The following is a 26,714-nucleotide window of genomic DNA, read 5'->3' on the forward strand; positions in this document are numbered from 1 at the left end:
AGTTAACTGATTTTTTAAATAGTGTCAATATAAAGTCTTAGGAAAACATGTGGACTTTTAGGGAAGACAGACCGGGGTTCAAATCCTGATCTGCTACTTAGGAGCCAAGAGATGCATCTGCCTTTCCTCATTGATAACAGGCAGTTGATGATGGCTGCTGTTGCACAGGGACAAAGGGCTCAGCGGGGGGCGGGGGTTCAGTGTGCGGTGTGAGTGTGCGCATGCATGCATAACTGCGAGGGGTACCCCCGCACCCCCTCCTGGGGAGCTCAGCGGGCTGATGGTTACATTCAGCTCAGCAGGAGCCCATCTCCTCCAGACAAGTGTGGCTTGCTTAAGTGCATAGTGCAGCTATGTGCTGGGCTTCCTGTGTCCTCTATGTCAGATGAGCAAAGGCCAGCGGGAAAAGTGGTTTCTCCAGGTGACGTGAGGATGGAGCAGAGAGAGGCTGAAATCCGGGTCTACTCTGGGTCTTGGGCTCTCACAGGCTGCATCAAAGCTACTATGTCTAGATACTTCTAGTTTTCTCCAAGCCCTTCCTAGTTAGCCTTGGTTTCAGTCATAAATGCAAACCTTTTCAGACCATCACCAGGAAATAAGAGCCCTCCGGATGCACCTGCACTGAAATCTCGGTAATCTTACCCATGTGGGGGCTGGATCATATTCTGTCTCTCGCTAATCTAAGGGTGCAAGACCCAAAGCTTGAGTGCAACTCCTCTGTTTGGCGAGTTATTCGTTCATCACCCATTTATGGGACATCTGTCGCGGGCCCAGCCCTGGGCCACAGTGGAGGGGCAGAGACTCGGGGAGGAACAGTACAGTTGCCACGTCGAGGATTTAGCTCCGTGGGACAATGATTATGCTTCCGCGTGGGGCACAGGACGGCCTCTGCCGCGGGAGCCCTTATGCAGAGGTGCAGCTGAATCTGGACGGTGAGCCAGGGCGGGGCGGGCAGGGAACAGGTGTCTGTTCTGGTCGGCAGGGGCACGGCGGGGCTTTCTCAGCGTCAGTTCTTCCTGAGGAGCCCGTGATGGGCCGCTCTGGACTCAGGTGGTGAGTGTCCTGACCCTGTCAGTGTTCAAAACTGGAGTAAAGATAATCCTTGATTCATGACACACTTTCATCATTAGTCCATGTGTGGCTTTCTTTAATTATGTTATTTTTGATAGTATAATGAACTCCTCTGTGTCCCCTACCCCACCTAAGAACATAAAGAACCTACAGCTTACATTTCTATACACTTTTTCCCATCCTATCTTCCCCTCTTCAAGACAGAAAGGACTGCCATTGTGAGCTTTGTGTTTATCTTTCTTTTTTGGTGTATTTTATCATTTATTTATCTGTTTTTAAACAGTTTATTTTTAAGTCACCTCTATACTCAATGAAGGCTTGAACTCACAGCCCTGAGGTTGAGTTGTGTGCTCCATTGGCCGAGCCAGCTGGGCACCCCAGTGAGTTTTAATTCTTATCTTTGCATGGCTGTGTTTTCCCCCCACATTCAAAGTTGTCCCACTAAATGGGAAAAAGCTTCCTACACGGCAGGGTTGGGGGAGGGGGAGAGCTAACACGCTTTCCTCGGGACTTGAGCCTGGCAGCTTCCTCAATATATTTCATGCTGAACATTTAAAAAATTCCTCTTACAAACGGATCTGTCAGTGAAGATGATAATTCAAGAAAGCACATCATGGGGACACCTGGGTGGCTCAGTGATTGAGCGTCTACCTTTAGCTTAGGGCGTGATCCCGGGGTCCTGGGATCAGGTCCCACATTGGGCTCCGTGCATGGAGCCTGCTTCTCCCTCTGCCTGTGTCTCTGCCTCTCTCTCTGTGTTTCTCGCGAATAAATAAATAAAATCTTAAAAAGAAAACAAAGAAAGAATGCGCGTCACATTTATCCTTCAGCATGTCATCACACCACCTGCAGGGTGCAGATCCCTAGTGCAGGCAGGCATGGGCACTGCCAGCTAGGGAGCAGCACAGCCTCCAGCCGGGAACGAGGGGGCAGCTGCTGCACCCCAGGGCCCGTGCGTGAGAAGGCTGAGAAGCTTTGAGGGCGACAGGCCTGAGCCCGGACCTCGTGCCCCAGCCGCCCATCCTCAGCCTGCTTGGTGACGGACCGGCATGCCTGCCTCCAAAAGGTGAGCTGGGCCAATTCGATTCTCTCCCGGGACCCCTGCTGAGGACCACGAGGCATTGTCTGCTTGTTGGGGGTGGGAGCTGCCCTTGAGAGGCCAGGAGACGGAGTTGGAGCTGGAGAGGCCGAGGTGGGAAGCCAAAGCCTGCCTGGAGCAAAAACAAGGAGCGCTCCGAGGCGGCCAGCCGAGAGCGGGGCAAGGTGGGTGGTGGACCAAAGCGAAGACTTGCTCACAGAGGGCAGCGGGAGCAGGACCCACGAGTCCTGGTGCTCAGGCTGCTGCAGCCCCGTGCGTGCAACCCTCAGCAGATTCCACGTCTGATCGGCAGCATCACGGCTCGGACCCAACTTTCCACCCAGCCTGAGCCCATATCTGAGCCTGCACGGCGGGACGTGACTGAAGTGTCCGACCTTCCTCCCTGTGAGAGGTGAAGGCTGATTGCCTTCCTCCCAGAGCGGCCTGGACCTCAGGCTTGTTGCTAGTGAGCAGACGAACTGGAGGTGACAGTGTGCCACATTGGAGACCAGGTCATACAAGGCACTGTGGTTTCCTCTGTGGTCTCTGTGTTGCCTGCACTGGAGGAAGGCAGCCGCCGTGTCATAAGGACACTCAGGCTCCCCGTGGAGAGCCCGCAGAGTGAGGGGGGCACCTCCTGCCAGCAGCCACCTGAGTGCACCATCTTGGAAGTGACCTCTGCCCGGTCAGGCCTTTGGTGGGTGGCCACCCCAGCCAGCATCAGCTCCAAGGAAGACCCTCGGGCTGGAACTACCCAGCTAAGCTACCCCTGACTTCCTTGCACAGAAATCGCAAGAAAATAAATATTTATTGTTCTAGGCCACTGAGTTTGGGGTAACTCGTTAGCAGCAATTGATGATGAATACACATGCTGATTTGTCTCACCTTGGTGGACACTCCCTAGCGCAGCTGGGTTCTTATGCTGCCTGGTGGCCGCACCGTGTCTCCTGGCCTTTTGCTGACCTGGGGTCACAGACACTATTTCATACCTTTCAAATCCCCAACACCTGTACCTCATTCTCACTCTCAGCGATGTTCTTAATTCCTAGTCCTGCAGGTAAATGCTACAGCCAGCAGAGAACTTCCACTGTCCCAGGGTCACATCTACCCTCATGTGCACACCTGCCTTTGGCCCTGGGACAGGGATGGACTCTGTGCTCCCAGCTAAGACCAGCCTCCCCCTTGGGTCTAGATCTGAACACCTCTTGCCCACTCAAGGACACCCCTTGTGCAGTTCTTTCTAGAAGGAAAGAGCATTGACCTGTGTCCAAATGCTACTGGTAGTCAAATAAGATGGGGATGAGGAGTAACCACTGGTTTTGGTGACATCAAGGTGGTGAGGACCATTGGCTCATGGTCTCCATTGAGCATTGGACTGAGTGACAAGCAGAGAGGCCTGGAGGACAGAATTTGGCTCTGTGAGTGTCTCACATCTCTGGTGCAACTGTTGCAACAAGAAAGGGAGGGATGGGGCTGGGGTGAGGGTGCAGGACAGGTGAGGAACAGGAGACACTGAAGTGGTTTGTGGGCTGAAGGGAAGGGTTCAGCGGAGAAGGTGGATGATGCAGGGCATCCACAGCCACTCAGCAGCAGGAACTGAGGGTAGGCAGTGTGTGACATAGTGACGCGGTGACAACATGAGCAGCTCCAAAGTACGCAGTGCCCTGGATCTGGGCTGGTCGCTAGGGGACACTCTCAGTCAGTCCCCTAGCTGGGCTTAGCTGGGACCCTTCCTGCCAGGGCTGGCGGCTGCGGTGTGTGATCCCACAGAGATTCCACAGACCAGGAGAGGGGTGAGCCCACACTCCTGACCCTGCCTTCTTGCTTGAAGCTGGTGCCCAGGGTTTTCGCCTTCAGCCTGGCAATCCTGGGCATGAGGGGATACTCACTGTCCTGGGCAGGAGGGACCAGTGTTTGTGTTAGAGACCACTAATGAGCGCGTGGATCATAGCGGGTCTTCTCCGACATACCATTTTCTCTTGTTTTCTATTGAAATGAAATTCACACACTATAAAACTCTCCAACTGGAAGTATTATAATCCTGTGATCCTCAGCACACTTCTTGTGCTGTGCAACCATCCCTGGCATCTACTTCCAGAACATTTCCAGCACCCCAGAAAGAAACCTCATACCTCTTTGTAATCAACCCCAGTTACCCTGTGTGGCTAGTACGTGGCAACCAACACCTGCTCTCCATTTCCATGGATTTGCCCATTCTGGACGTTCCTCATAACTGGAACCATACACCACGTGGCCTTTGGGAACCAGCTCCTCTCATGTGGCACAATGTTTTCAAGGGTCACACGTGTTGCCACTTGGCTTCGTACCTCATTGCTTTCTATGGCTTTTCATCCCTTGCCCGGATAGAGCATGAGTGTCCATCCTTCCATCCCCTGATGGACACTGGGGTTGTTTCCGCTCTTGGCTGCTATGAATAATGCTGTTAAGGGCATTTAAGTCCAAGTTTTCGTGTGGCCCTGTGTTCATTGCTTCCATTTCCTGGGGTGGAAGGGTACCTGGAGTGACCGTGTAGTGCTAGGTGTGGCATTTGAGGATTGTCAGACTGTTTCCAAAGGGCTGCCCCACCTTACATTCCCGCCAGCAACACCTGATGTCAATTCATCCGTTGCTCACCTGGGAAATCCGCAGTAGGGGCGCCCAGGAGAGAGGATGCTGTCAGCTTATCCATCCCTTTCCCGAGTTATAGTTGTGAGTGCCATAAGCTTCATGAACTGCAACTGTCTGAAGAGCACATTCAGGCCCTTGGATGATTTATGGTCCTTGCCGAGAGGACGATGCAGCCTGGATCCTTCTGTGGCTCGAGCCCAGCGCCCTGGCTCATGGCTGGGCATGCCGAGGGAGCCACGTGACTCAGGTGCTACCAGGGGCCAACCTGCCAGCCTCCCGCCTCTGTGGGGGACCCTGGGCTTCCTGGACGGCGCCGGCGGTGGCTCCTGTAGGGGTGTGGGGCGTGAGGCCGTGCAGACGTCCGTCCTGGATGACAGAGCTCCCAGCACAGGCTGTTTCCTCCCGGGCACCAGCCGGATCCCGGGGAGGTGGTCGCCGTCTGCGCAGGAGGGGCTGGTGAGCGGAGCGCTCCTGACTCTGCGCACTTGGCTTTCCTGCCTCGGAACTGAGGGCCCCGGGAGCAGCGGTGCAGATCTACCTGCCCGGAAGGCGCCTGGGCATCTGGATGTGACGGCGGGTAATTCAGGCGGGTGGCGGAAGGAGCCCCTCGTGGAGCTGGAAGCTGTGCTTCCTCTGCCGTGGGCAGGACGCGGGACTTGCTCTAATGGGAATGTGCCGGGAGGCTCAGGGAGAAGCAGAGCCAGGGAACCCAGCTGTGCCAGGGCCGTGGCGGTTCACTGACCCCTGCACGAAGATGCCTGTCTGGCCTGCCCGCTGCACCGTGTCCAGCCGTGGGGTGTCTCACACCCCCGTGTGCTCATTTATTCACCAGGTATGTATTTGGTTCTCACGACACTCTGGGAGCTTTCCAGGCGCCAGTGATGTGGCGATGAGCAGGACACACACAGACAGCTGTCCTTGCAGAGGTCAGAGCCTGCTGGGTGCAGGGGCAGCAAGGAAATGATTGAGGGGCAGGGGTCGAGGTTCGCAGCGAGAGAGGGTAAGAAGGTGTGTTTGGGGGCATCCAGAGCACCTTCCCTGTGTCCCTCGGGGTCTGGAGGAACCCATGTTCCTGGGCCTGAAGGAAAGTCAGGAGGGGCAGGGCAGTGAGGAAAGGGCCTGTCCACTTGGGGTCAACAGGCCGCGGGACCCCTCCCATCCTGTTTTCCTTGAACAACAGGCCACCCCTGGGGCTTTCAGCTCTGGAGCAGCAGGGCCAGACTCGTGTTTGAAATGACTGCTCATATTCCCCGTATGAGTGAGACCAAATAATGTTTGACCTTCTCTGACTGACTTACTTCACTCAGCATAATACCCTCCAGTCCCATCCATGTCAAAGCAAATGGTGGGTATTTGTTGTTTCTAACGGCTGAGGAATATTCCATTGTATACATAGACCACATCTTCTTTATCCACTCATCTTTCGGTGGACACCGAGGCTCCTTCCACAGTTTGGCTATTGTGGCCATGGCTGCTATGAACATCGGGGTGCAGGTGTCCTGGTGTTTCACTGCATCTGTATCTTTGGGGTAAATCCCCAGGAGTGCAATTGCTGGGTTGTAGGGCAGATCTATTTTTAACTCTTTGAGGAACCTCCACACAGTTTTCCAGAGTGGCTGCACCAGTTCACATTCCCACCAACAGTGCAAGAGGGTTCCCTTTTCTCCGCATCCTCTCCAACATTTGTGGTTTCCTGCCTTGTTAATTTCCCCCATTCTCACTGGTGTGAGGTGGTATCTCATTGTGGTTTTGATTTGTATTTCCCTGATGGCAAGTGATGCAGAGCATTTTCTCATGTGCGTGTTGGCCATGCCTGTGTCTTCCTCTGTGAGATTTCTCTTCATGTCTTTTGCCCATTTCATGATTGGATTGTTTGTTTCTTTGGTGTTGAGTTTAAGAAGTTCTTTATAGATCTTGGATACTAGCCCTTTATCTGATACGTCATTTGCAAATATCTTCTCCCATTCTGTAGGTTGTCTTTTAGTTTTGTTGACTGTATCCTTTGCTGTGCAGAAGTTTTTATCCTGATGAAGTCCCAATAGTTCATTTTTGCTTTTGTTTCTCTTGCCTTCATAGATGTATCTTGTAAGAAGTTGCTATGGCCAAGTTCAAAAAGGGTGTTGCCTGTGTTCTCCTCTAGGATTTTGATGGAATCTTGTCTCACATTTAGATCTTTCATCCATTTCGAGTTTATCTTTGTGTATGGTGTAAGAAAGGAGGGAAAATGAGTGGGGAAAATTAGAGAGGGAGACAAACAATGAGAGACTCCTAACTCTGGGAAACAAAATGTTGTGGAAGGGGAGGTGGGCGGGAGGATGGGGTGACTGAGTAATGGGCACTGAGGGGGGCACTTGATGGGATGAGCACTGGGTGTTATACTATATGTTAACAAATCAAACTTCAGTAAAAACAAAAAACAAAAAATGAAATGACTTCTCAGGGGACACCTGGGTAGTTCAGTGGTTGAGCATCTGCCTTCAGCTCAGGGCGTGATCCTGGGGTCCTGGGATGGAGTCCCGCAACAGGTTCCCCTCAGGGAGCCTGCTTCTTCCTCTGCCTGTGTCTCTGCCTCTCTCTGTGTCTCTCATGAATAAATAAATAAAATCTTTTAAAAAAAGAAATGACTGCTCAGGGTGGAGTCAGATGACTCGAGTGGGTGACAACTTCAGATCCCAGGCAGTGTATTCAAAGCTGAAAATAAGTATTTCTTTCCCTTTCCCACATGGAGTGGCTGGATTTCTCCTGGAGACCGATGTGTCCACGAGGATTGCAACGATGGATACTGGGCCAAGGTTAAATCCAGGGAAAGTGGATAAACATGAGAAGGTGGGGCCCCCAAGGCCCAGGCCTGCAAGTGTTTCTGATGCCGGCTTGGGCCTGGAGTTTCTGTGGAAACTGAGAAACTGTGTTGTACTGTGGACGCCTGCCAGCTTGCCCAGACCTGTCCCCTTGCTCAGGGCTTTGTGCAAAGACTGTCCCTGCTTAGAAGGTGGAGCGGGTGCCACAGCCGTCAGCTGCCCAGAGCCTCTCCGGGTGTGGTCTCCGGCCCCTGCGTGGCATCGTCTCTGCAGACTCCACAGCCCACCTCTGGCCCACTGACTCAGAGCTTTCTTTGGAGGGGGTGGTGGGAGGGTCTCAGGGAATCAGAAGTTTAAGCAAATGCCCCGAGGGATTTTTATACACACTGTATGGGTTTCTGGGGGCTGCTATAACGGATGATCATGAACACAGTGGTGTAAAACAACAGGAGGAAGTTCTGTCACAGTTTTGGAGACCAGAAGTCTAAAATCTGTTTCACTAGGTGGAAACCCAGGCGCCCACAAGGCCACGCTCCCTGCAGAGGCTCCGGGGGAGCTGGTCTGTGGCTTCCCGCAGGTTCCTGTGGTTGCTGGCATCCATGGCTCATGGCTGTGTCACTCCAGCCTCTGTCCGCATGGACACATCAGCATCTCCTTGTTCTTGTCACATCCTCTTCGACCTGCGTCTCAGGAGGACACTCATGATTGCATTTAGGGTCACGATAACCTCTGTATTTCAGGAGCCTTAATGTAATCTTTTCTGTAAGGATCCTTTTCAACCTTCTCTTTACAGGTTTCAGAGATCAGGTCCCACATTTTTAGGGACGAATTTCCCAGGCTGTCATGTGCACTAAAGTTCAAAAGTCCCCAATATGCTTGCTGATGGCTGCTGCGGGCACGGTGGGAGATGGGTGGAATAGGAGCAGCGATTGGGAGGCAAAGACTTCCAGGTATGATGAGCGAGTCTGGGACAGAGGTGCAGCATGAGGACCACAGGCGACAGACTTGTAATAATCGTATGTGGCGGCACAGGGTGACCATGTGTGGGAACGTGTGTGATGTGCACCCTGGTGGAGTCCGTCCATCAGACCCCTGAAACCCAGGTAACATTGTGTGTCAACTATACTTAAACAGTAAAAGTTAAAGGAAAGATCACTGATGGGATCCATGTATTTAGAGAGGACCAGCCTGGGAAATTGGAGCCATGGGAGAAGTGACTAATCCTGGGCCACCTGTCCCTTCTGAGAGCAGAGCCCGTGACCACTGAGCCCCGGGCCTTCCCTCCTGGCCTGTTTCCAGGAGCAGCAGCTGATGCATCACTGCCCAGCCCTGTGAGGTGGGTCCTACTATTATCTTTCATTTTACAGATGAGAAAATTAAGGGGAAGTGAGGTTGAATGACCTGCTCAAAGCAACAGAGCTCATTAGGGTGGAGCTTGCTGGGCTCACTTTGGTTTGCTGGGTGATCTCTGGTGTTTCTGACCCCTAGCACGTTTGGAAGTGAACTCGCCTGGAAGGAAAGCGGACCCCCTGCCTGCCGCCAGCCCCTGGCCCTCATCCCACTCAGAGCCACTGCCCCCGTGCTCGTGCCAATCCCTGTCTCAGCTGCAGGCCCTGTCTTCCCATCTCTTCCATCCTGGCGGCTGGGGCCAGGGGCAGGGGAGCAGGCCCAGGGTGGGGATGGCTGTGAGCCCAGCAGGCTTCCACAGGTGGGGCCCTGCGAGGTCCCCAGCCTCCTCATTGTTTGCTGAAGTGCTGAAGGGGAAGGCGGATGAGATTCCTTAGCACCTGGGTACTATTTGCTCCTGCCGTGACTCACCGCCCAGTGGATTAGGCTCCTGGATAAAGGTTTGCCACTGCCTCCCAGCCCAGTGGCAGGTGTCAGGTGTCCAAGGGCTCCTCACGCTCTGCCTGCCTGTCTCCTGTCTCCCCAGCGGAGCCCACAGATATGTCAGCCCTGGCGGCCAGAATAGCCAAGCAGCAGGCAGCCGCTGGGGGTCTTGGCTCCCACCAGAAAGCCGTGAAATACTTGGGCCAAGACTTTGAGAAACTGAGGCAGCAATGCTTGGATGCGGGGGTCCTATTTAAAGACCCAGAGTTCCCGGCATGCCCGTCAGCCTTGGGCCACAAGGACCTTGGACCACAGTCCCCTCAGACTCAAGGCATCGTCTGGAAGCGGCCCCCGGTAAGCAGACTGGCTGCTGAGTGTCATGCACGATGGGAGTCTTCGATTCTGGTGGCAAATGGTTGAGGGAGAACTCGTGCCTCCAGATCGGAGTTCCTGGGTCTGAAGCTTTTTGAGAGGTGGTGGGAATGGAGGGAAAAGCACCCTGGGCTCTGGAAGGAGGCTAGCAAGGTCTGAGCCGGCTGTACTTGTGGGGCCATCCTTGCTCAGGTGACCCCTGTGAGCCTCCACTTTTTCATCTGTGAAGTGGTGCTCCAGGCAGAGGTGGAGAACTGTCCTCCCCACACCTCGGCCCATGACCGCCTGCTCCGGGACCCTCGTCACCTGACTTGACCCATGGGATTGGAGCCCCTCTGCGGGGTGGGTATGAGACCAAGAGGATCAGGGGCTCTGTCTGGTGTCCAGCACACAAAATGAGTCACAAGGGCCCATACTCAGTTCAGTGGTCTTCTTGACCACGATGGGAAAACCAAGCCCTGGGACCTGTGCCCTCGGTGACTGTGGAAGAGGGAACATTAGGAAATGGGCTCTTTGGATGTGGTCAAAACCACCGGCCAGCTCCAGTTACCTCTGCCCCTTCAGTATTACACCACTGGAGTGACCCCTATCCCCTGATCCCTGCCCCACCATGGCCTACACTCCTGTCCCCTGAAACCTGTGGTGTGGGCACAATCAAGGCTGGAAATCAGTTTTATATTCTACAAGAATTGGTAGCCACATTTGGTTTGAGTGGACAGGTTTTCAGGCCTGTGTTTTGTGTGGGGTATTGGTTGCACCCTGTTGGGGAGGATGGTTGGGGGACATGGGGAGTGGGCTGTGGTCTCAGCTCTGATGGACACAGAGAGGGGGCAGGCATGTGAATCAGGCAATGACACCCGGGGAAGAAATATGGGAGTATTCCACAGGGCCAACCTCAAGCCGTGGCCCTGGGGTGTGGGGAGGATGCATTTTCGAGGAATTGGGAGGCCCCGCGGGGCCTGAGTGGGGGAGACAGGGCTGGGGGCTTCCACCTGGCCCCACTGAGCCCTTGCTCCCTTGTCCCCTTCCTCCCCAGTCTGTCTCTCCTGCTTTTCTTCCTTCCTTTTCTTTCTTCTAATTGTGATAAAATACACATCACGGGACACTTACCACTTTAACTGGTTGTAAGTGTGCATCGAGAACAGCTACACAGCTGTGTGGCCATCATACCACTACCTCCAGAACATTTTCCATCTTGCAAAACGGAGCCTCTGTCGTCACTAACCACAAGCCCCTGCAGCCCCATCCCCAGCCCTGGTGACCACTGCCCAACTTCCCGTGCCCGAGAGCGTGGCCGCTCCAGGGACCTCATGTGAGTCTCACAGCGTCTTTCTTTTGGTGACTGGTTTGTCTCATTCGGCAGGATGTCCCTGAGCTTCATCTGTGTGGTGGCAGGTGTCATTCCTTTTTAGGGCCGAATACTATTCCTTTGTATGCATACAGCATATTTTAAAAAATCCATTCATTAACCGAGGGGTGTTTGGGTTGCTTCCACCATTTAGCTATTGTGGATCACACCTTTACAAATATGGTGCTCAAATATCTCTTTGAGACTATGTTTCCAATTCTTTTCGGTGTATATTTAGGAGTGGAATCGCTGGATCGTTTGGTGACTCTGTTTTTGATTTTTTTTTTTTTTAAGAAACAAAATGTATCTTTTAGTTTCCTTTTATAAAAGTTTTAATTTCCAGTTAACATATCATGTTATACTAATTTCATTAGTTTCACGTGTACAATGTAATCATTCAGCAAGGAGCCGGTGCTTGTCACAACAGGTGCACTCCTTCATCCCTGTCACCTGTTTCCCCGTCCCCCCACCCCTCTGGTGACCGGCAGTGTGTTCTCTAGAGTTCAGAGTCTGTTCCTTGGTTCCTCTCTCTCTCTCCTACCCCCTTAGTGTGTCTGTTTTGTTTCTTAAATTCCATATGAGTGAGATCATGTGGTATTTGTTCTCCTCTGATTAACTTGTTTCACTTAGCATTATATACTGTAGCTCCATCCAGGTTGTTGCAAATGGCAAGGTTTCATTCTTCCTTATGGTTGAGTAACATTCCACTGAGTATTTATACCACATCTTCCTTATCCATTCATCTATGGATGGACCTTTGGGCGGCTGTAGATAATGCTGCTCTAAACATTGGGATGCATGTAACCCTTCGAATCAGTATTTTTGTATCCTTTAGGTAAATCCCCAGCAGTACAGTAGCTGCGTCATAGGGTAGTTCTATTTTTAACTTCTTGAGGAACCTCCACACGGTCTTCCAGAGTGGCTGCACCAGTTCACATTCCCACCAACAGTGCAAGAGGGCTCCCCTTTCTCCATGTCCTTGCCAACATCTGTTTTTACTGTGTTGTTGATTTTAGCCATTCTGACAGGTGTGAGGTGGTATCTCATTGTGGTTTTGATTTGTATTTCCCTGGTGATGAGTGATGTTGAGCATTTTTTCATAATCCATTGGCCATCTGCATGTCTTTTTTTGGAGAATTGTCGTTCAAGCCATGTGCTCTTGTTTAAATTGTGTTATTGGCTTTTTAAAATTTCACTTGCTGCATTTGAGGGTGATACCTGACCTGGCTGGACTCCAGGGCTTCACACCAGCTGCTCAGATGTGGTGCTAATGACTCTGCTTCCCCCAAAGGCGTGAACTTTGACCTGTCCATAGGGGAAGACATATGGGGTCAGCTAAATGTGTACTCATATATTTTCTGAAATCATAAAATTCCACATCCTGCCCTTTCCAGGTGTTTTTTTTTTTTTTTTTTTTTTTTTTTTGCCTGTTTTTAAGCTGCTGAATGGAAGGTGTGCTTGGGCTCTTGTTACGGTTGAAGGCAGGCTTGGCCAGATTGAAGATCTCAGGGTCAAGCTGGGCTCTCAGGACAAGCTGTTGGCTATCCGTGATTCTAAGGTGATCTTCTCCTAGCGTTGGGCAAGAGCAGCAGCTCTCTGACAGACACCATGTGGCCGGTGAGACTAGGGGAGCTCTCCGCAGAGCTTCCACTCTCCATCCTTGGCTTCCTCCTGGTGCTGGGTCCATGCCCAGCTGGGCCTGGGGTGTGAGGGATGCCCAGCGTGTGTGATGTAGCCCTCAACGATACTCTTGTCTGCCCAGCATCTGGCAGTTGAGCAGTTTACTAATCTCAAGGAGAAATGCAGAGAGGGGAGTGAGGTGATGCCAGCTGCAGAGTAAGAACCCAGGAAGTGGCCAGCTTAGGTTAGGGGAGATGTGGAGGGTGTAGCATGGCAAGTTAAGGGACCGGCCTCCTTTTGGGGCTGCAGTCCTTCCTCCAGCCGCTGCCTCTGGACTGAGTTTGGGATTCTCAGTTCAGCTGTACTTGTCAGGGCAGAGCGTGTGCAGATGTGGGTGCAGAGGCCCCATGGAGCTCTCTGGCTGGGGGGACACAGCAGGACAGTGGGCAGGCGGCATGTGGTTAAATTGCTGCAAGAGCCAGAAACTAACAAACAGAGCTGAAGGTCACCACCAGATGGCTGGTGAAGTAGCTGGTGGGACATACAGTGAAATCATGATGCTTGCTCTGTGCTGGGAATGGACGTACTGGACACTCGTGATAAAAATGGATGCACATGTCAATGTGCTTTTACATGAACAATTTCTGGAAGAATATGTAGGAAATGTGAACAGTAAGGAATCTGAACACAAGGGATTTCCATGTTACCACATCATTTACTTAAACATTTTTTTTTATTTTTTTATTTTTTATTTATTTATTTTTTTTAATTTTTTTTTTTATTTTTTTATGATAGTCACAGAGAAAGAGAGAGAGGCAGAGACACAGGCAGAGGGAGAAGCAGGCTCCATGCACCGGGAGCCTGATGTGGGATTCGATCCCGGGTCTCCAGGATCGCGCCCACTGCGCCACCCAGGGATCCCCATTTTTTTTTATTTTTTAAATTTTATTTATTTATGATAGTCACAGAGAGAGCAGGGGGTGGGGGCAGAGACATAGGCAGAGGGAGAAGCAGGCTCCATGCACCGGGAGCCCGACGTGGGATTCGATCCCGGGTCTCCAGGATCACGCCCTGGGCCAGAGGCAGGCGCTAAACCACTGTGCCACCCAGGGATCCCATACTTAAACATTTTTTAAAAACTTACGTGCATATGTGACTTTTTCAACAAAATACAAGTGAATGAGTTTTTCTAATACTTGGAAGAAAAGAAAGGCAGCCCAAAGGAACTGTTCCCATCCATTTAGGCAGGAGCTGGCAGGTTTGTGCCACTATGGGGTCCACCACCCAGGCACAGCCCGGGGTCCTGGTGCCAGGCACCTGTCTGTGCCCTCTGGTGCACATGGTCAGCCACACCCAGGGGCCTCTTTGCCCCTCAAGGGCCCGTGCTTGGCCCGACAGGCTGCCTGGGTGCTGGGCAGTTGCCCCTGTCCTTTGGGAGCTGAGCTGGAGTCCTCTCTCCTCCAGGGAGCCTCCCAGACGTGCCCCCTCTTGGGCATTTCTCATGTTCCCCCTTTGCACTTGTTGCTATGACATCCTGTGAAGGTCAGTCCTGGTTTCCCACGTAGCTGGATGTGCCCGGAGTCTAAGGACTATTCCTTCCTTCGCTTCCCCACCTTGCCCTCCTGCCTGGCTGCCATGTGCAGTGGTGCTGTGTGCGGAGCCGATGCCTGACAAGTCCTGCTGGGGAAATGGGAAAGGAAGTGCCTCACAGGGCCCAGTGGTGCTCTGGGGTGATGCCACCTTGCCAGGCGTGGGTGGAGGAAGTACAGGTCAGGTGTTTGAAAGCACCAACCTGGAGCTCTCCCCCTGGGGGCATCGGCACTGGGGACACCTCAGCATCTGGGGTCATCTTCATGTTGTTAATGAGGCAGTTAATGAGTGTGCACAGCATTTAAAGTGTGAAACATTGATCAAATCTCTGTGTAAATAGGGGCGTGGGGCTCTGCCTCTACCCTTCTCTCACCACTGTCCACACCCACGCTCCAGGCAGCGTGCACAGTAACAGATGCTAGTGGGCAGTGAGGTGGTGGGCTGTGGCCGCTCCTCTGCACCTCTGGACTGCTCCCCTGCCCTGCACCCCTGCCCTGAGCCACTGCCCTGCACCCGTGCTCTGCACCTTGGCTGCCCTCCCTTCACTGGGTTGTGGAGTCCTCAGCAGCAGTGTGAGGGGTGCGCAGTAAGAGGCCTGGCCCCACCACAGGCTCAGTTCTGACCAGGAAGTTCCCTGACCCCTGTTACCACCAGTGCTGGGTGTCTTGTGACCTGTGTTTGTCCCACTTGCTTTCAGGAATTGTGTGCCAACCCCCAGTTTATCGTTGGTGGAGCCACGCGCACGGACATCTGCCAGGGTAGTCTAGGTGAGTGACGGGGGACGGCCCTATTTGTTGTGGGAGGGGGCAGGAGTGTGTGTGGTGAGTAATGTGAGATTAAGCCGTGAGACTTGATGTCACATCTGTGATGTTCCGTGTGGGTCTGTGTTTCTGAGACGGTGCTCCTGGCCTGTGTCTGCGACCCTGGGACTATTGCTTCCCCATGAAGATCTCTGCAGGCCTGCACGAGAGGAAGGGACCAGGGCTGTAGGCACGCCGTGGACAGCGTGCTGCACTGTGCTCTGATGGTAGTTGCCTGTAGGCGGGCATAATTTGCCCGATGGAGTGGCCACATCTACGTAATTGTGGGCTGTCACCAGAGGTGCTTTTAAATATTTTATTTATTTATTCATGAGAGACACAGAGAGAGAGAGGCAGAGACACAGGCAGAGGGAGAAGCAGGCTCCATGCAGGGAGCCTGATGTGGGACTCAATTCCGGGTCTCCAGGATCAGACCTGAGCCAAAGGCAGACGACGCTCAACCACTGAGCCACCCAGGTGCCTCCAAAGATGCTTTTAAAATGAGTAAGAAAACAAGGATCCCATTTTCCAGCTGAGCTCTCCCACAGCCGAGCATCCCGGGAGAAGAGCGACCCCTGCCAGCCTCCCGCATTCCCTCGCATCAGATGCACCCACACTTAGGAAACCATTTATTCCGCCCTTTTGGTAAGTTCTGATCTCAAGCGTGAGAAGCTGATATTCCATGAGAGCAGTCAGCACCTGCTCCGACAGGCCTCCTGCCCCCAGGGCTGCTCGGTCTGGGGTCCAGTCCGTGCCAGTCACACGACGCTGACGATGCTGACGCCTTGGAGGTCAGTGTGGCCCCAGTGGAGTTCGCCGGGCTCCCGACCACCATCCAGTGGTGGCGGCAGGGCCGGACCTGCAGACGCAGGCAACTGGGAGCCCATCCTACCTGGTGCAAATCAGCAAAGCGCACAAACGCTCAGTATCTACCCAAGCCCGAAAACCCTTTCCTTTCAGGAGGGTCCCCGCCTTTCGTTCCTCCTTGTTCCAGCCTAGAAAACCTGTTCTCTTCAGCCTGCTGGAAGCCTTTGTGAAGTCGAAATCCTTGGGCATTTTATTTCAAATGCTTCCCATGTTCTGGCCTGACCGAGTGAGGTGGACGCCCCCTCCACCGGAGCTTGCCGAGCAGCGGGAGAGTCCGGGGCACCCTCCGTGGGTGTGGGTCCTGGATCCCAAGCCCTTGTGCCATTCAGGCCATTGGGGGCTCACGGAGACACGGGGGCGGCGTCCTGCTCCTTTTCCTTCTGCTTTTTAGAGCTAATGCTCAACTCAATTAGCATGTGTCTCGGGGAAACACAGCTTTGAATATACGCTTTTCACAGCTTCTTGTTAACAGATGTTTTAACTTTGGAAAAGCTGTTTAATAAGTGCTTTTTAATTGCTGGCTTGAGTAGAGTTCCCTTGAACAGTTTTAAGCAGGGAGAGAAGAGAGTTTGCAGAGAGGCCTGGGTGTTGCCATGGTGAGTGTGCGCACCCAGGGGCCAGGAACGGGCCTCAAGTGGCTGGAGGGGAGCAGGGCCACCAGCAGGTGCCCCGGGCTGAGGGCTCAGCGGGTAGAATGGCAGCTGCCTCTGGGTGCGGGGGGCAGAGCCACAGCACCTGTGAGTCATCCTGCGGTGGGTGGAGGCCCCAGGGAGGCTCCCCATCAGACCAGCGGTGCTTGGCGCCGCGGGAGTCAGGGAGCGCCGCCACCAACAGGGTTCAGTGCTTTAGAATCTGACACCACACAGTGGGGGCCACCTGGCTCTAAAACACTTTTTTCCTCCTGCTTACAGTTGGTCTACCATTTTATTGCTGTTTTGAAAACACGCTCTTCATGCATTAAAACACCCACAAGGTGTGTTGTGAACAGTCAGCTTCCTACCGGCCTCCCTCTTCTGACTCTCACTACCCCTGACCGGTCTTTTGTCCTTTCAGCAAAATCAAGCAAATCCAAATTCTCATTTTTCCTTTCAGTGCTTCCTTGCATCAGAGGCAGAAAACTGTGGACGCTGCCGGGCACCTCAATATTGTTTGCTCTTGTTCCTCTTAGCAAGGTACCGTGTGGCTCTTTCTGCAGAGCGCCTGAACTGCTCAGCCCTGCACTCTGGCCCTCTCCCCTCTGCTAAGGGGCCACTGAGTTAGTTTTCTCTTTGGCTGTTACAGCCCGTGTTGCAGGGAGTGCGGTCCTGTGGTTGGGGTGCTGGTCCTCGCTCCTGAGCAACCGCTGCTGCAGTCCTGGCGGCGTCTTCTCCCTCCAGCTCAGCCAGGCCCTTGTCCCAGAGGTGGGAGCCTGTGGCACCCATCAGAGGTCCTGCTCACCTAGAGTCCAGGTGCTGCCTTCCCTGGGAGCCTGAATTCTAGGGAAATCAAGCCTGGGAAGTCTGTAATGCTAAAGATTTGGCTGCTCCAGATAGTCGTGCGGAAATTGTGGATGATGAGTCCCTGTCAGGCTGCTCGGTGTCTATGGGAGGGCAGTGTGATTTTGGCTTCACACCGGTCATCAAGTGGGCGTATTTTGGCAACTCGCTGCCAAATCCAAGGCGCCTGGGTCGGCAGGGTGGGCATTCGAGAGGGGCACCCTGCGGTCCCAGCCTCTCCGAGCTTCGTCTCCCTGGGGGACCCCCAGTGCACCCCACCAGCACGGCCTCCTAGTTGTGAGGCCAGCTCAGGGCTCGGTGACAGGGTAGCCCAGGTGCCTAATTCCTTTGGGACGCATCCACAGGTGCCCTGTTCCCCACGCATGCTCTTGCCCAGCAGGGCTCTCAGCAGTCCCCTGCTGCTCAGGACCCCACATTCTGTCTCCGCCCCGCACACTGGCCATGTGTCCGTCCCCCCATCTCGAGGACTCTGTCCTATGTATGAAGCCCATGCATCTGGCTTTGTGGCCCTCATACGGGAAGTCACGCCTGCACCTTGGCCAGGACTCCTCTGGTCACTGGAGGTTGAAGTCCAGCCCTGTAGCTGAGAGAGAAAGGGGAACTTTATCAGCTCATCCTAGTAGGCCTGGAAAGGGGGCAGCCTGGTTGTTCCAGGAGCGGAGCCTGCCTGCTGGCGTCAGCTCTGCTGGTCTTTCAGGGGGCCTCCCTCCGTGTTGGACAGTCTCCATACAGCAGGACACGTGATCATCCACGCTCCAGACTTTATTTATCCTGGTGATGTTGGGAAACAACTCTGGTTTCACAAGCTCAGAGAAAGACTCTGGGTCTCTGCTCACTGCTTGGGCTCAGTGACTTCAGGAAAGGCCATGTAGTCGGTCCAGCCTCGGTCCCGGGCTCACTCCCAGGACTGCGCGGCTCCCCCAGCACCAACAGGGGAGAGCTCTGCATGAAGGGGCAGTGGCAATGGGCAGAAGAATAAGGAAAATACGCCGAAATGAGGAGAGCGTGGAGGGGACTCAGGTCTGCGATCCTGCCCTCTCCCCACTCTGGGTCATGCCTGCACTGCCCTACAGCGTACCGGAAACACCTCCCCAGGGGCCCCTGTTCTATCTCTGGGCCCACCAGCAGCAGCAGTGTTCAGCTCAGTGTCCCAAGTGGAAGGGGCACACATGGGGAGACCTGCCTGTGGCCCCTGGCTCGGTTGTCACAGCTGCCAAATCTCGCTCGCCAGGTGTAGTGATGGGGGGTGCGCTGACCCCGGCTCTGCTCCCAGGCAGCGGGAGCTCCTGTGGTTGGCGGGGGCGGTTAGCGACCCTGGGGTCCTGTGTGCTGTGTGGGGCACCTGTCCCGCACACCCCTGAAATCCAGAGCACCTGGGGCACGGCCGGGCTTGGTGAGCTTTGCCAAGTTCTTGGCGGGTTGCCCTGAACCCTTTGCCTCACGACATCATAAATCACACATCAACAATGTGCCTTCCGATATCCCATGTTCTCACCGGCTATCATGCTCCAGTCGGCCGCTGGTTAAAACTGCTCTCTCTGGGGCTGCCTGCCCATGGCCCATCCGGGGTCCCCGCTGCCCGCCCCCCACCCCCGAGTTACACGTCTTCTGGGTCTCCTTGTTCTTAGACACTGTACTCAGATACTGTCCCCAGCCCAAAGCGCCTCGTTGTCCGCCCACCCCCTGGGCATTGTCACCTATGAGCTCGCCTCGCCTCATCTCTACCTCTGAGGCTGGAGGGCCGCCCTCACATCTGTGATCCGTGTGGAACATCTGATGCACCTGAAGGATCCCTTCACGTATGTGCCCCTGGAAGCCTCAGGACCCCCTGCATTGATCTGGGTGCGCTGCCCCATTTATGATCACCAGTCAGGGCATCTGACAACCTGTACTGGCCACCCCAGAGCACTCTGTTAAGGGCCACCATTGGCCCCATGGGGCGGGGAGCACTGCAGCCTCCCCCAGAGCTATCTTTGTGTCACCTTTTTATTTCTTTCTCCATTAGACCTGGCTTCTAGCCTTTTCTTGTGTTTGGATCTAAAGGATATTGTAAGTAAATGCAGTAAGCGGATGACTTCCTTGACTTCCTTGAGGCTGGCTCTGAGATGTGTTTACATAAACACCAAAGTTATAGGATGCTCTTTATCTGCAGGTTCGGTCACCTGTGGTCAGCGAGCAGGTGACGATGATCTCAGGGCCAAGGATGCCAGAGGCCAAGTCCAAGCTGGAGCCACATGTCTCAGGTTGCCAGGTGCCTGTGCTCCTGGGCGGAGCCTGGGGAGAGGGCAGAGGGGTGACACAGAGGAGGCTGGGGCTGCGGTGCAGGGCAGGGAATCCAGTCCAGCTCCTGTCTCTCAGGTTCAGAAGTGTCTAGCTTTGCCTTTGCAGGTGAGCAGGCAAGGGTGAGGGCAGGGATTGGCATGGTTTGGAGGAAAGGAAGAATGGATTATAATCACGGGACTCGGAGGGCCTGTAGGAAGTCAGGAGGTCACCCGGCACCTAGTAGGTGGATACCTAGGAGGCTGGGGAACACCTTGCAAAGCACAGGACAGCCCCCCAACCCAGAACTGCACAGCCCGCAGTGCCAGCCAGCTGGTTTGGGAGATTCTGCTGTAGTTGGATTCACTCATGTCACAGGAGCTTCACTAACTAAGGCCGTAGATCCAAGATCCAAATCTGGTTCTGGTCTTACGTGGTACTGATAGATGCCGGGTTCTCTCTCCCTGTTTGCGCCGTCAGTGGCAGAATGGCCAGGTCCTAAGATCTTCTCCTGAGTAATCAAATACTCGTTCTCAAATCCCTTCTGACAATTTCATACTGACGAGGTTTCCTTCAATTAGCATCTCACACTGGGGTCTGGGTCCGTGACATGTCTGCGGCCCATGGCCTGCCGCCGGTGACCATCAGTGGCCGGCGAGTTAAGCAGGGGAAGCCACAGGTGTGCATGTTTTAACTGCAGCCAGAGGCAGGATGACGCAGGAGGGCAGGGGGACAGGGAGGGTGACACCTGGGATTGCTTGGCACCAACGTCAGAGCTGAACAGCACCTGCTTGTGAACCCGGCCTCGGATGCCCACAAACAGCAAAGGTGGATTTCTACAAAACAAGCACTTGTGAGCCGGTCAGAATCTGCATCAGGTTCAGACGTGCGGTGGCACAGCGTTGCCTGCTCCCCAGGACCGCTCTCCACTGGCCACCTGACTCCCGCTGACCACGAGTGGGAGGGAAATGCAAGCCAGCCGGCCATTGTAGGTGTTCCTGCTTGTCTCCGCTTTTGGATAAATGTTCCTCATTCGATTGACCTTTTGGGTTGATTTTTTGCTGCTTAAAGACCAGCCCCTCTTCTGCCTCCCCAGGATGGTGCCTGGACACGAGGAAGGCCAGTGGGAGAAGGATGACGCCAGTGGCATGTCTGGCCATCTCAGCTCTGATGCAGTCTGCCCCGAGGGGGTGTCAGACTGGCCCCCACGCCTCCGATGCCGGTCTCTGTTTCTGGGATCACCTGGCTGTACGTGGGAGGATCCCACAACCCCTCCTCGGGCTCCCAGAGCTCAGAGAAACATCTTTTGCAGGGTTTCTTTTTTTTTTTTAAAGGAAAGTTTTTTTTTTTTTTTAAGATTTTATTTATTTATTCATGAGAGACACAGAGAGAGAGAGGCAGAGACACAGGCAGAGGGAGAAGCAGGCTCCATGCAGGAGCCAGATGTGGGACTCCATCCCGGATCTCCAAGATCACACCCCAGACAGCAGGCGGCGCCAAACCGCTGTGCCACCGGGGCTGCCCCTTTTGCAGGGTTTCTATAAGAGGATGCACTTTGGGGCCAGCCAGGTGGAGGGAGCCACCACAGAGTGAAGTCTGGGGAAGGGGTGCTGACCTCCCTGAATTTGTGCACCTCCCTGGAAGCTTCCTGAGCCCCCGCCTCTGGGTTTTTAGGAAGCTTCTGGACAGATGCCTAATGGGCGGAATCCTTGGCTGCTGATAATGGGTTCCCAGGTGTGTGAGGGGGAGGGTGGCACTGGGAGATCAGCCCACTCATTCCTGGCTTGTTGCCCTGGCAACCACTTGGGTCACCTAGGGGCTTTCCAGAGCCACCTCGTTAACATAACAAGAGAACCATACTTTCTCCCACTGCCTAGAAACCTGCCTAGGTTTTGGGAGCTCTGAGCCCAGAAACGGGCCCAAGAGCCAGCAAGCATTTGTTGTTATAAATCACAGTGTCTGGGGCCGGCTGGTGCCCTTGGTGGGGGTCCTGCTGCCCCCGGGAGGTCTGACTGTGCGGTGTCAGCCCATTCTCCTCCTATAGTCGGGGTCCCGGGGGCTCCCTGGCCTGAGCCTGCAGCCCTGACAGCTCTGGGTGGGATTGACCTGCCCAGTCCCTGCTCCCCATGGGCAGGAGTCCCTGAGGCTATGCCATCTCCCCTCTCCCTGCCCCCAGGCTCTGTGTGGCCACCATCATCCTGCTCCGGGGTCCCCAGTGCCAGGCCAGGCATGGATGCCCTCCGCTCTGGCTTCGTCTTCAGCCTCTGCTGCTTTGCTACTGTTCCTGCTCCTGCCACTGCTGAGCCTTCCTGAGGGGCTACTTTAGCAGTCCCAGGACCTGACCTTTGCTCCATCCCTGCTTCTTCCCCTGTCTTTCTGCTGGTGGCCCAGAGGCAGCCCCATGTCTCCCTTCCATGTTTGGAAAGCACCCACAAGCTAGAGCTTGAGTTCTTGCTACCCAGGTGTTCAACCTTCAGGCTCTGAATTTGACATGTAAAGGGAATTTCTGATGTAGCAATTTTGTTCTAACAAAGCCTGACTCAGGATGACTGTCTCTTGGCGGACTTAAAACCTCTCTGACTGAGCGGCTCACTGCTAGGGTTGGGTTTGTTTGGCGTTTACTGGGAGTTCCTGGATGCCATGTGGGCAGGGCCCTAGGGGATCAATATTTAAGTGGAATTTAAAAATCACTTTATTATTTTAATAACTGATTAAACCCACTACATGTATAACCCGAGTAAGGATAAGAAAAACAAAGCTCAACTGGTTCCCCAACTGCCCCTGAGGTCAGTGACCACAGGCCTCCCATTCTAGCTCTAACTCACGGCTGGATTTTGCTGGAAGGTGGCCAGCGAGGAGGAACTTACCCATCAAGATTTTCTCTGTTTTTTCTGCCCACCTTATTCACCACCAGAAGCCTTTTTAAAAAAAATTTTAAATTTATTTATGATAGTCACACAGAGAGAGAGAGAGAGAGAGAGAGGCAGAGACACAGGCAGAGGGAGAAGCAGGCTCCATGCACCGGGAGCCCGACATGGGATTCGATCCCAGGTCTCCAGGATCACGCCCTGGGCCAAAGGCAGGCGCCAAACCGCTGCGCCACCCAGGGATCCCACCAGAAGCCTTTTGTACCCAAACAGCCCCTTGGCTGCTTTTGGAAATTAAAACTAGAGTCAAAGTTCAAAGCCGTGTCCCTCCTGAGAGGAATCCAGTGAATGTGCCACGGGCTTCAAGGCAGGTCCCCAAACAAGTTCCTGAAATGTTCTGAGCAGCAGAATAAACGTCTTTCCTCCCACGAGGACTGTTTGGAAGGGAACATGCTTATTTGGATGCGTTCCGGTCCTGACAGTCCACTCACACCTGATGTGGGCCCTGGTGGGAATCCACACACCTGCGCGTGCAGCCCCTGCTTGGAGCCCTGCGCTGGCCACTGGCACCAGGAGGACCTGTGAGAGGTCACAAGTGAGCAGATGAAGAGAAAACTGAACTCCGCCAGCTGGGCAGCCCTGTTTGATGTCAGCAACCCAGGGCCATGGAGTCTCCGGGGTGCCTTGGATTCTAATGTAATGTCTGCGGAGTATTCGGGGAGGGCTGCTGGAGGCTGCGGAGCCAGCAGCGAGAACGTCCGATGCAGAGGGCACCCTGCGGCAGCGCCCGAGCCTGTGCCAGGGAGCCTTCCCTCATTACCTGCCGCGCCCTGGATGCTGGCAGAGGAGGGACCTGTCAGGCCCAGCACCTGTCCTCCTGGGCTCCATGGCCCCACAGGCCAGGGAGACTCAGGAGCAAATGTGCAAGGGGTCACCGGGGGTTTGCACAAGAACAAACCGTAATCTGTCAAGTCATTCGGATGCTTGCTTATTTATTTTTATTCATCAGGTGTTCACTGGGCCCCGAGGATATGTCGGCCACCTGCTGGGGACTCTGGACCTGGAGTCCACCTCTGCACTGGTTCTGGAGCCACCGCGGGAGGGGGGTGATGGGTTTTTAGAAGCAGAGGGACTTGTGGCTGCAGAGAAGGGGAAGGGGAGAGGGGACAGCTGGCACCGCAGTGAGAACCTGCCAGCGTGGGGACAGAGGGCTGCCGGGGCCAATGACCAGGTGCTAGTGCACAACCAAGCTTGACTGGAGGGTGGGTTCTCGGTGGGAACGGGATGGAGAAAAGCAGAGACACGGGTGGGATCCATATTATTTTCTTTATCTACATTCTCCACCCCAGCGATCGGGTGCTTTGGGGTGAAGTGGTCAGTATCCAGGGATGATGCAGGGGCAGAGAACTTCTCATCCTAAAGACAGGATGTTCCCTGAGCGGCAGGAGCCTCCCGTGACCTTCCAATGCCAGAGGAACAAGGCCCATCCAACCTGGAAGGGGTTGGACTGAACGGGACGCTGAGGGTCAGACGGGGCAGGGGCCTGTGGCCAGCTGACCAGGGTGTCCCTGTGGCCTGTTGCAGGTGACTGCTGGCTGCTGGCGGCCCTTGCCTCCCTGACCTTGAATCAGGAGCTGCTTCACCGAGTAGTGCCCAGGGGCCAGGACTTCCAGCAGAACTACGCGGGGATCTTTCATTTCCAGGTACTGTGCTCACGGCCCTTGACCCCACAGGCGACCCTAGAATAACGTGGGGGACGGGGTGCAGTCAAAAGTCTGTGTGTCACTTTGGACTCCCCCAGGTCTTCACTGCTGACAGCCAGCAGCTGGCCAGGGCCTCCCTAAGAACACAAACAGTCCATTAGCACAGATTTTGTATGTCACGTGTACCATTCTCTGTGTTCTTAGAATAAAGTAGCTCAGGGATCCCTGGGTGGCTCAGCGGTTTAGCTCCTGCCTTTGGCCCAGGGCGTGATCCAGGAGACCCAGGATCGAGTCCCACATGGGGCTCCCTGCATGGAGCCTGCTTCTCCCTCTGCCTGTGTCTCTGCCTCTCTCTCTCTGTGTCTCTCATGAATAAATAAATAAAATCTTAAAAAAAAAAAGAAGAATAAAGTAGCTCAGAGAAAATAAAATGTCACAAAGAAAATCATAAGGAAGAGAACACACACTTTTCAGGACTGAGCTGTATTTATTGAAACCAGTGTGTGTATCAGCTGGCCCTCGCTGTTGAGACCCGGGTCATTCAGGGGTCCTTTCCATTCCCTTGGGTCCCACCCACAGCCACAGGATCAGAGACGCAGCAGCACATGTCCCACTGTCCTCCCAGGGATCCTGGTGCTCCCTTGGTCTGAGAACCACCACCCCCACGCATCCTGCCCTCCCTGGCCGTGTGGCCTTGATGAGGAAAGCCCCTTTGGGGTGAGGGCCCTGAGGCGTCACCCGCTGTGCCGTGCGGGCAAGTTTGCTTCTCCACAGACTCACAGGCTGGATGCCATGTTTCCTGTGTCCTCTGGCCTCTGCTATGAGCGTGGTTGGGATGTGATCCTGCCCCAGGAGCTCGGAGCTCGTCGAGGTCCTCACTTGCACGTCCATCTGCCCAGTGCTTTCTGAGGGGAACTTGCCCTGTGTTTGTGCACCCACAGTTCTGGCAGTACGGCGAGTGGGTGGAGGTGGTGGTGGACGACAGGCTGCCCAGCAAGGATGGGGAGCTGCTCTTCCTGCACTCGGAGACAGGCAATGAGTTCTGGGGAGCTCTGCTGGAGAAGGCCTATGCCAAGTGAGTACGTGGTTTGGAGCTGAAGCCCCCGTCTCCCCGGTGGACTGCACCTGCTCTGTGCCAAGTCACTCCAGCACCCAGACCCAGAGGCCAAGAGCTCAGAGCTCGGCTCTGCCCCCGGAGGGGGTTAAGGGGGCAAACCCTGCAGCTGCTTGCAGCCTCTGCTGTCTCTTCATACAGACCCCAATGTCAGAATGATGAAGAGGAGGGGCACGGGTGCACTTCCATAGGGATGCCCTATGCAGTGCTCATCCCCCTTCCTGCTGGCCAGAAGACTTCTCTTGGGTTCTCCTGATGCGTGCCACTCACCCTGTCTTGCAACCCCATTCCTCCCCAGCCCTCTTCCCAGAGCAAGCCCCGGGGGGCACTCTCAGCCTTGATGGAGGGGCCCCCCATCCCTGCCCGTGCTCCTAATCACCAGGAGCCTAGGAAGCCAGGGTCAGTGCTGCGAAGGCTGCACTTGGCTTCTTCCAGGACTGGGTGGGTGGGTGGCTTGGTGCAAAGCAGCCTGAGATTCGTTCCTGCAAACTGCCTGGAGCACCCTGCTGGCCTAACACAAAATGGGAAAAGCACCCTCTCTTCCCTTCCAGCCCACTCCGCAGCCCAGCGCCAGCCCACGTGCTCCCCTCGCTGGTGGATGATTCACTCTTCTTTCTCTTCCCACAGGCTCAATGGTTCCTATGAGGCTCTCACTGGAGGGTCCACGGTCGAGGGGTTTGAGGACCTCACGGGCGGCATCTCTGAGTATTACGACCTGAAGAAGCCTCCGGCCCGCCTGTTCCAGATCATCCAGAAGGCCCTCCGCGCGGGCTCTCTGCTGGCCTGCTCCATCCATGTGAGCCAGCTTGGCGTCTCTGCTTCCCGGTTTGGCAGGGAGGGGGTCAGAGCAGTGTCTGGGGCTGAATGGGCGGGTCTTACTAGTGGGAGGAAGGGGGGGCAGGCTTACTGTGGGAGCCCCAGCCTCCCTGGCTGGATCCCAGGCCCCACCTCCCACCTCAGCTGTCCCCTGTCTGCTTAGTAACTGTGGGGCTTTAGGAAACAGATATTTGAGGGGCATGCACACCTGATGGGCTGTGAGATCCTGGAGGAAGAGGGCAGTGGTGCTGGAACCAGGGTGCGTGTCCTCCCTGGGGGGCTGGCTGCCGGGCCCTGGGGGAGTGTGGACACTGGAGCTTGCCTGTGGTCCTGCCCCTCTCCTGCCCTGACCCAGTGGTCTGGGACACACGACCTGCAAGATCTCCGCCTAAGTGTGTGTTTGCTGGAGAGATGATTCGGGGCCCAGAGAGAGGCCAGCGGAAGAAGACTCAGGGAA

At 54.7% G+C, this 26,714-nt stretch overlaps 1 protein-coding gene across 6 annotated transcripts in view; it reads left to right on the forward strand.

Annotated features, from left to right (window-relative positions):
• The first annotated feature begins 9,073 nt into the window (after window positions 1-9,073).
• Window positions 9,074-26,714, forward strand: part of LOC112648850 (calpain-8) — a 43,729-nt gene continuing 26,088 nt past the window's right edge. Inside the window, exons 1-5 of one of the 6 annotated variants that reach the window (XR_007412010.1) lie at window positions 9,074-9,759; window positions 15,033-15,102; window positions 24,209-24,327; window positions 25,269-25,402; window positions 26,069-26,237. Coding sequence is in view for 3 of the 6 variants with exons in the window: in XM_049112501.1 (XP_048968458.1) it covers window positions 9,523-9,759; window positions 15,033-15,102; window positions 24,209-24,327; window positions 25,269-25,402; window positions 26,069-26,237 (729 nt within the window). In the remaining 3 variants the exon portion in view is untranslated. The remainder of the gene's footprint in view (window positions 9,760-15,032; window positions 15,103-24,208; window positions 24,328-25,268; window positions 25,403-26,068; window positions 26,238-26,714) is intronic. The other 5 variants (XR_007412009.1, XR_007412008.1, XM_049112501.1 and 2 more) reach the window with 5 other exon arrangements.

The sequence above is a fragment of the Canis lupus genome, chromosome 7 (assembly GCF_003254725.2).
Source record: "Canis lupus dingo isolate Sandy chromosome 7, ASM325472v2, whole genome shotgun sequence".
Taxonomy (NCBI): domain Eukaryota; kingdom Metazoa; phylum Chordata; class Mammalia; order Carnivora; family Canidae; genus Canis; species Canis lupus.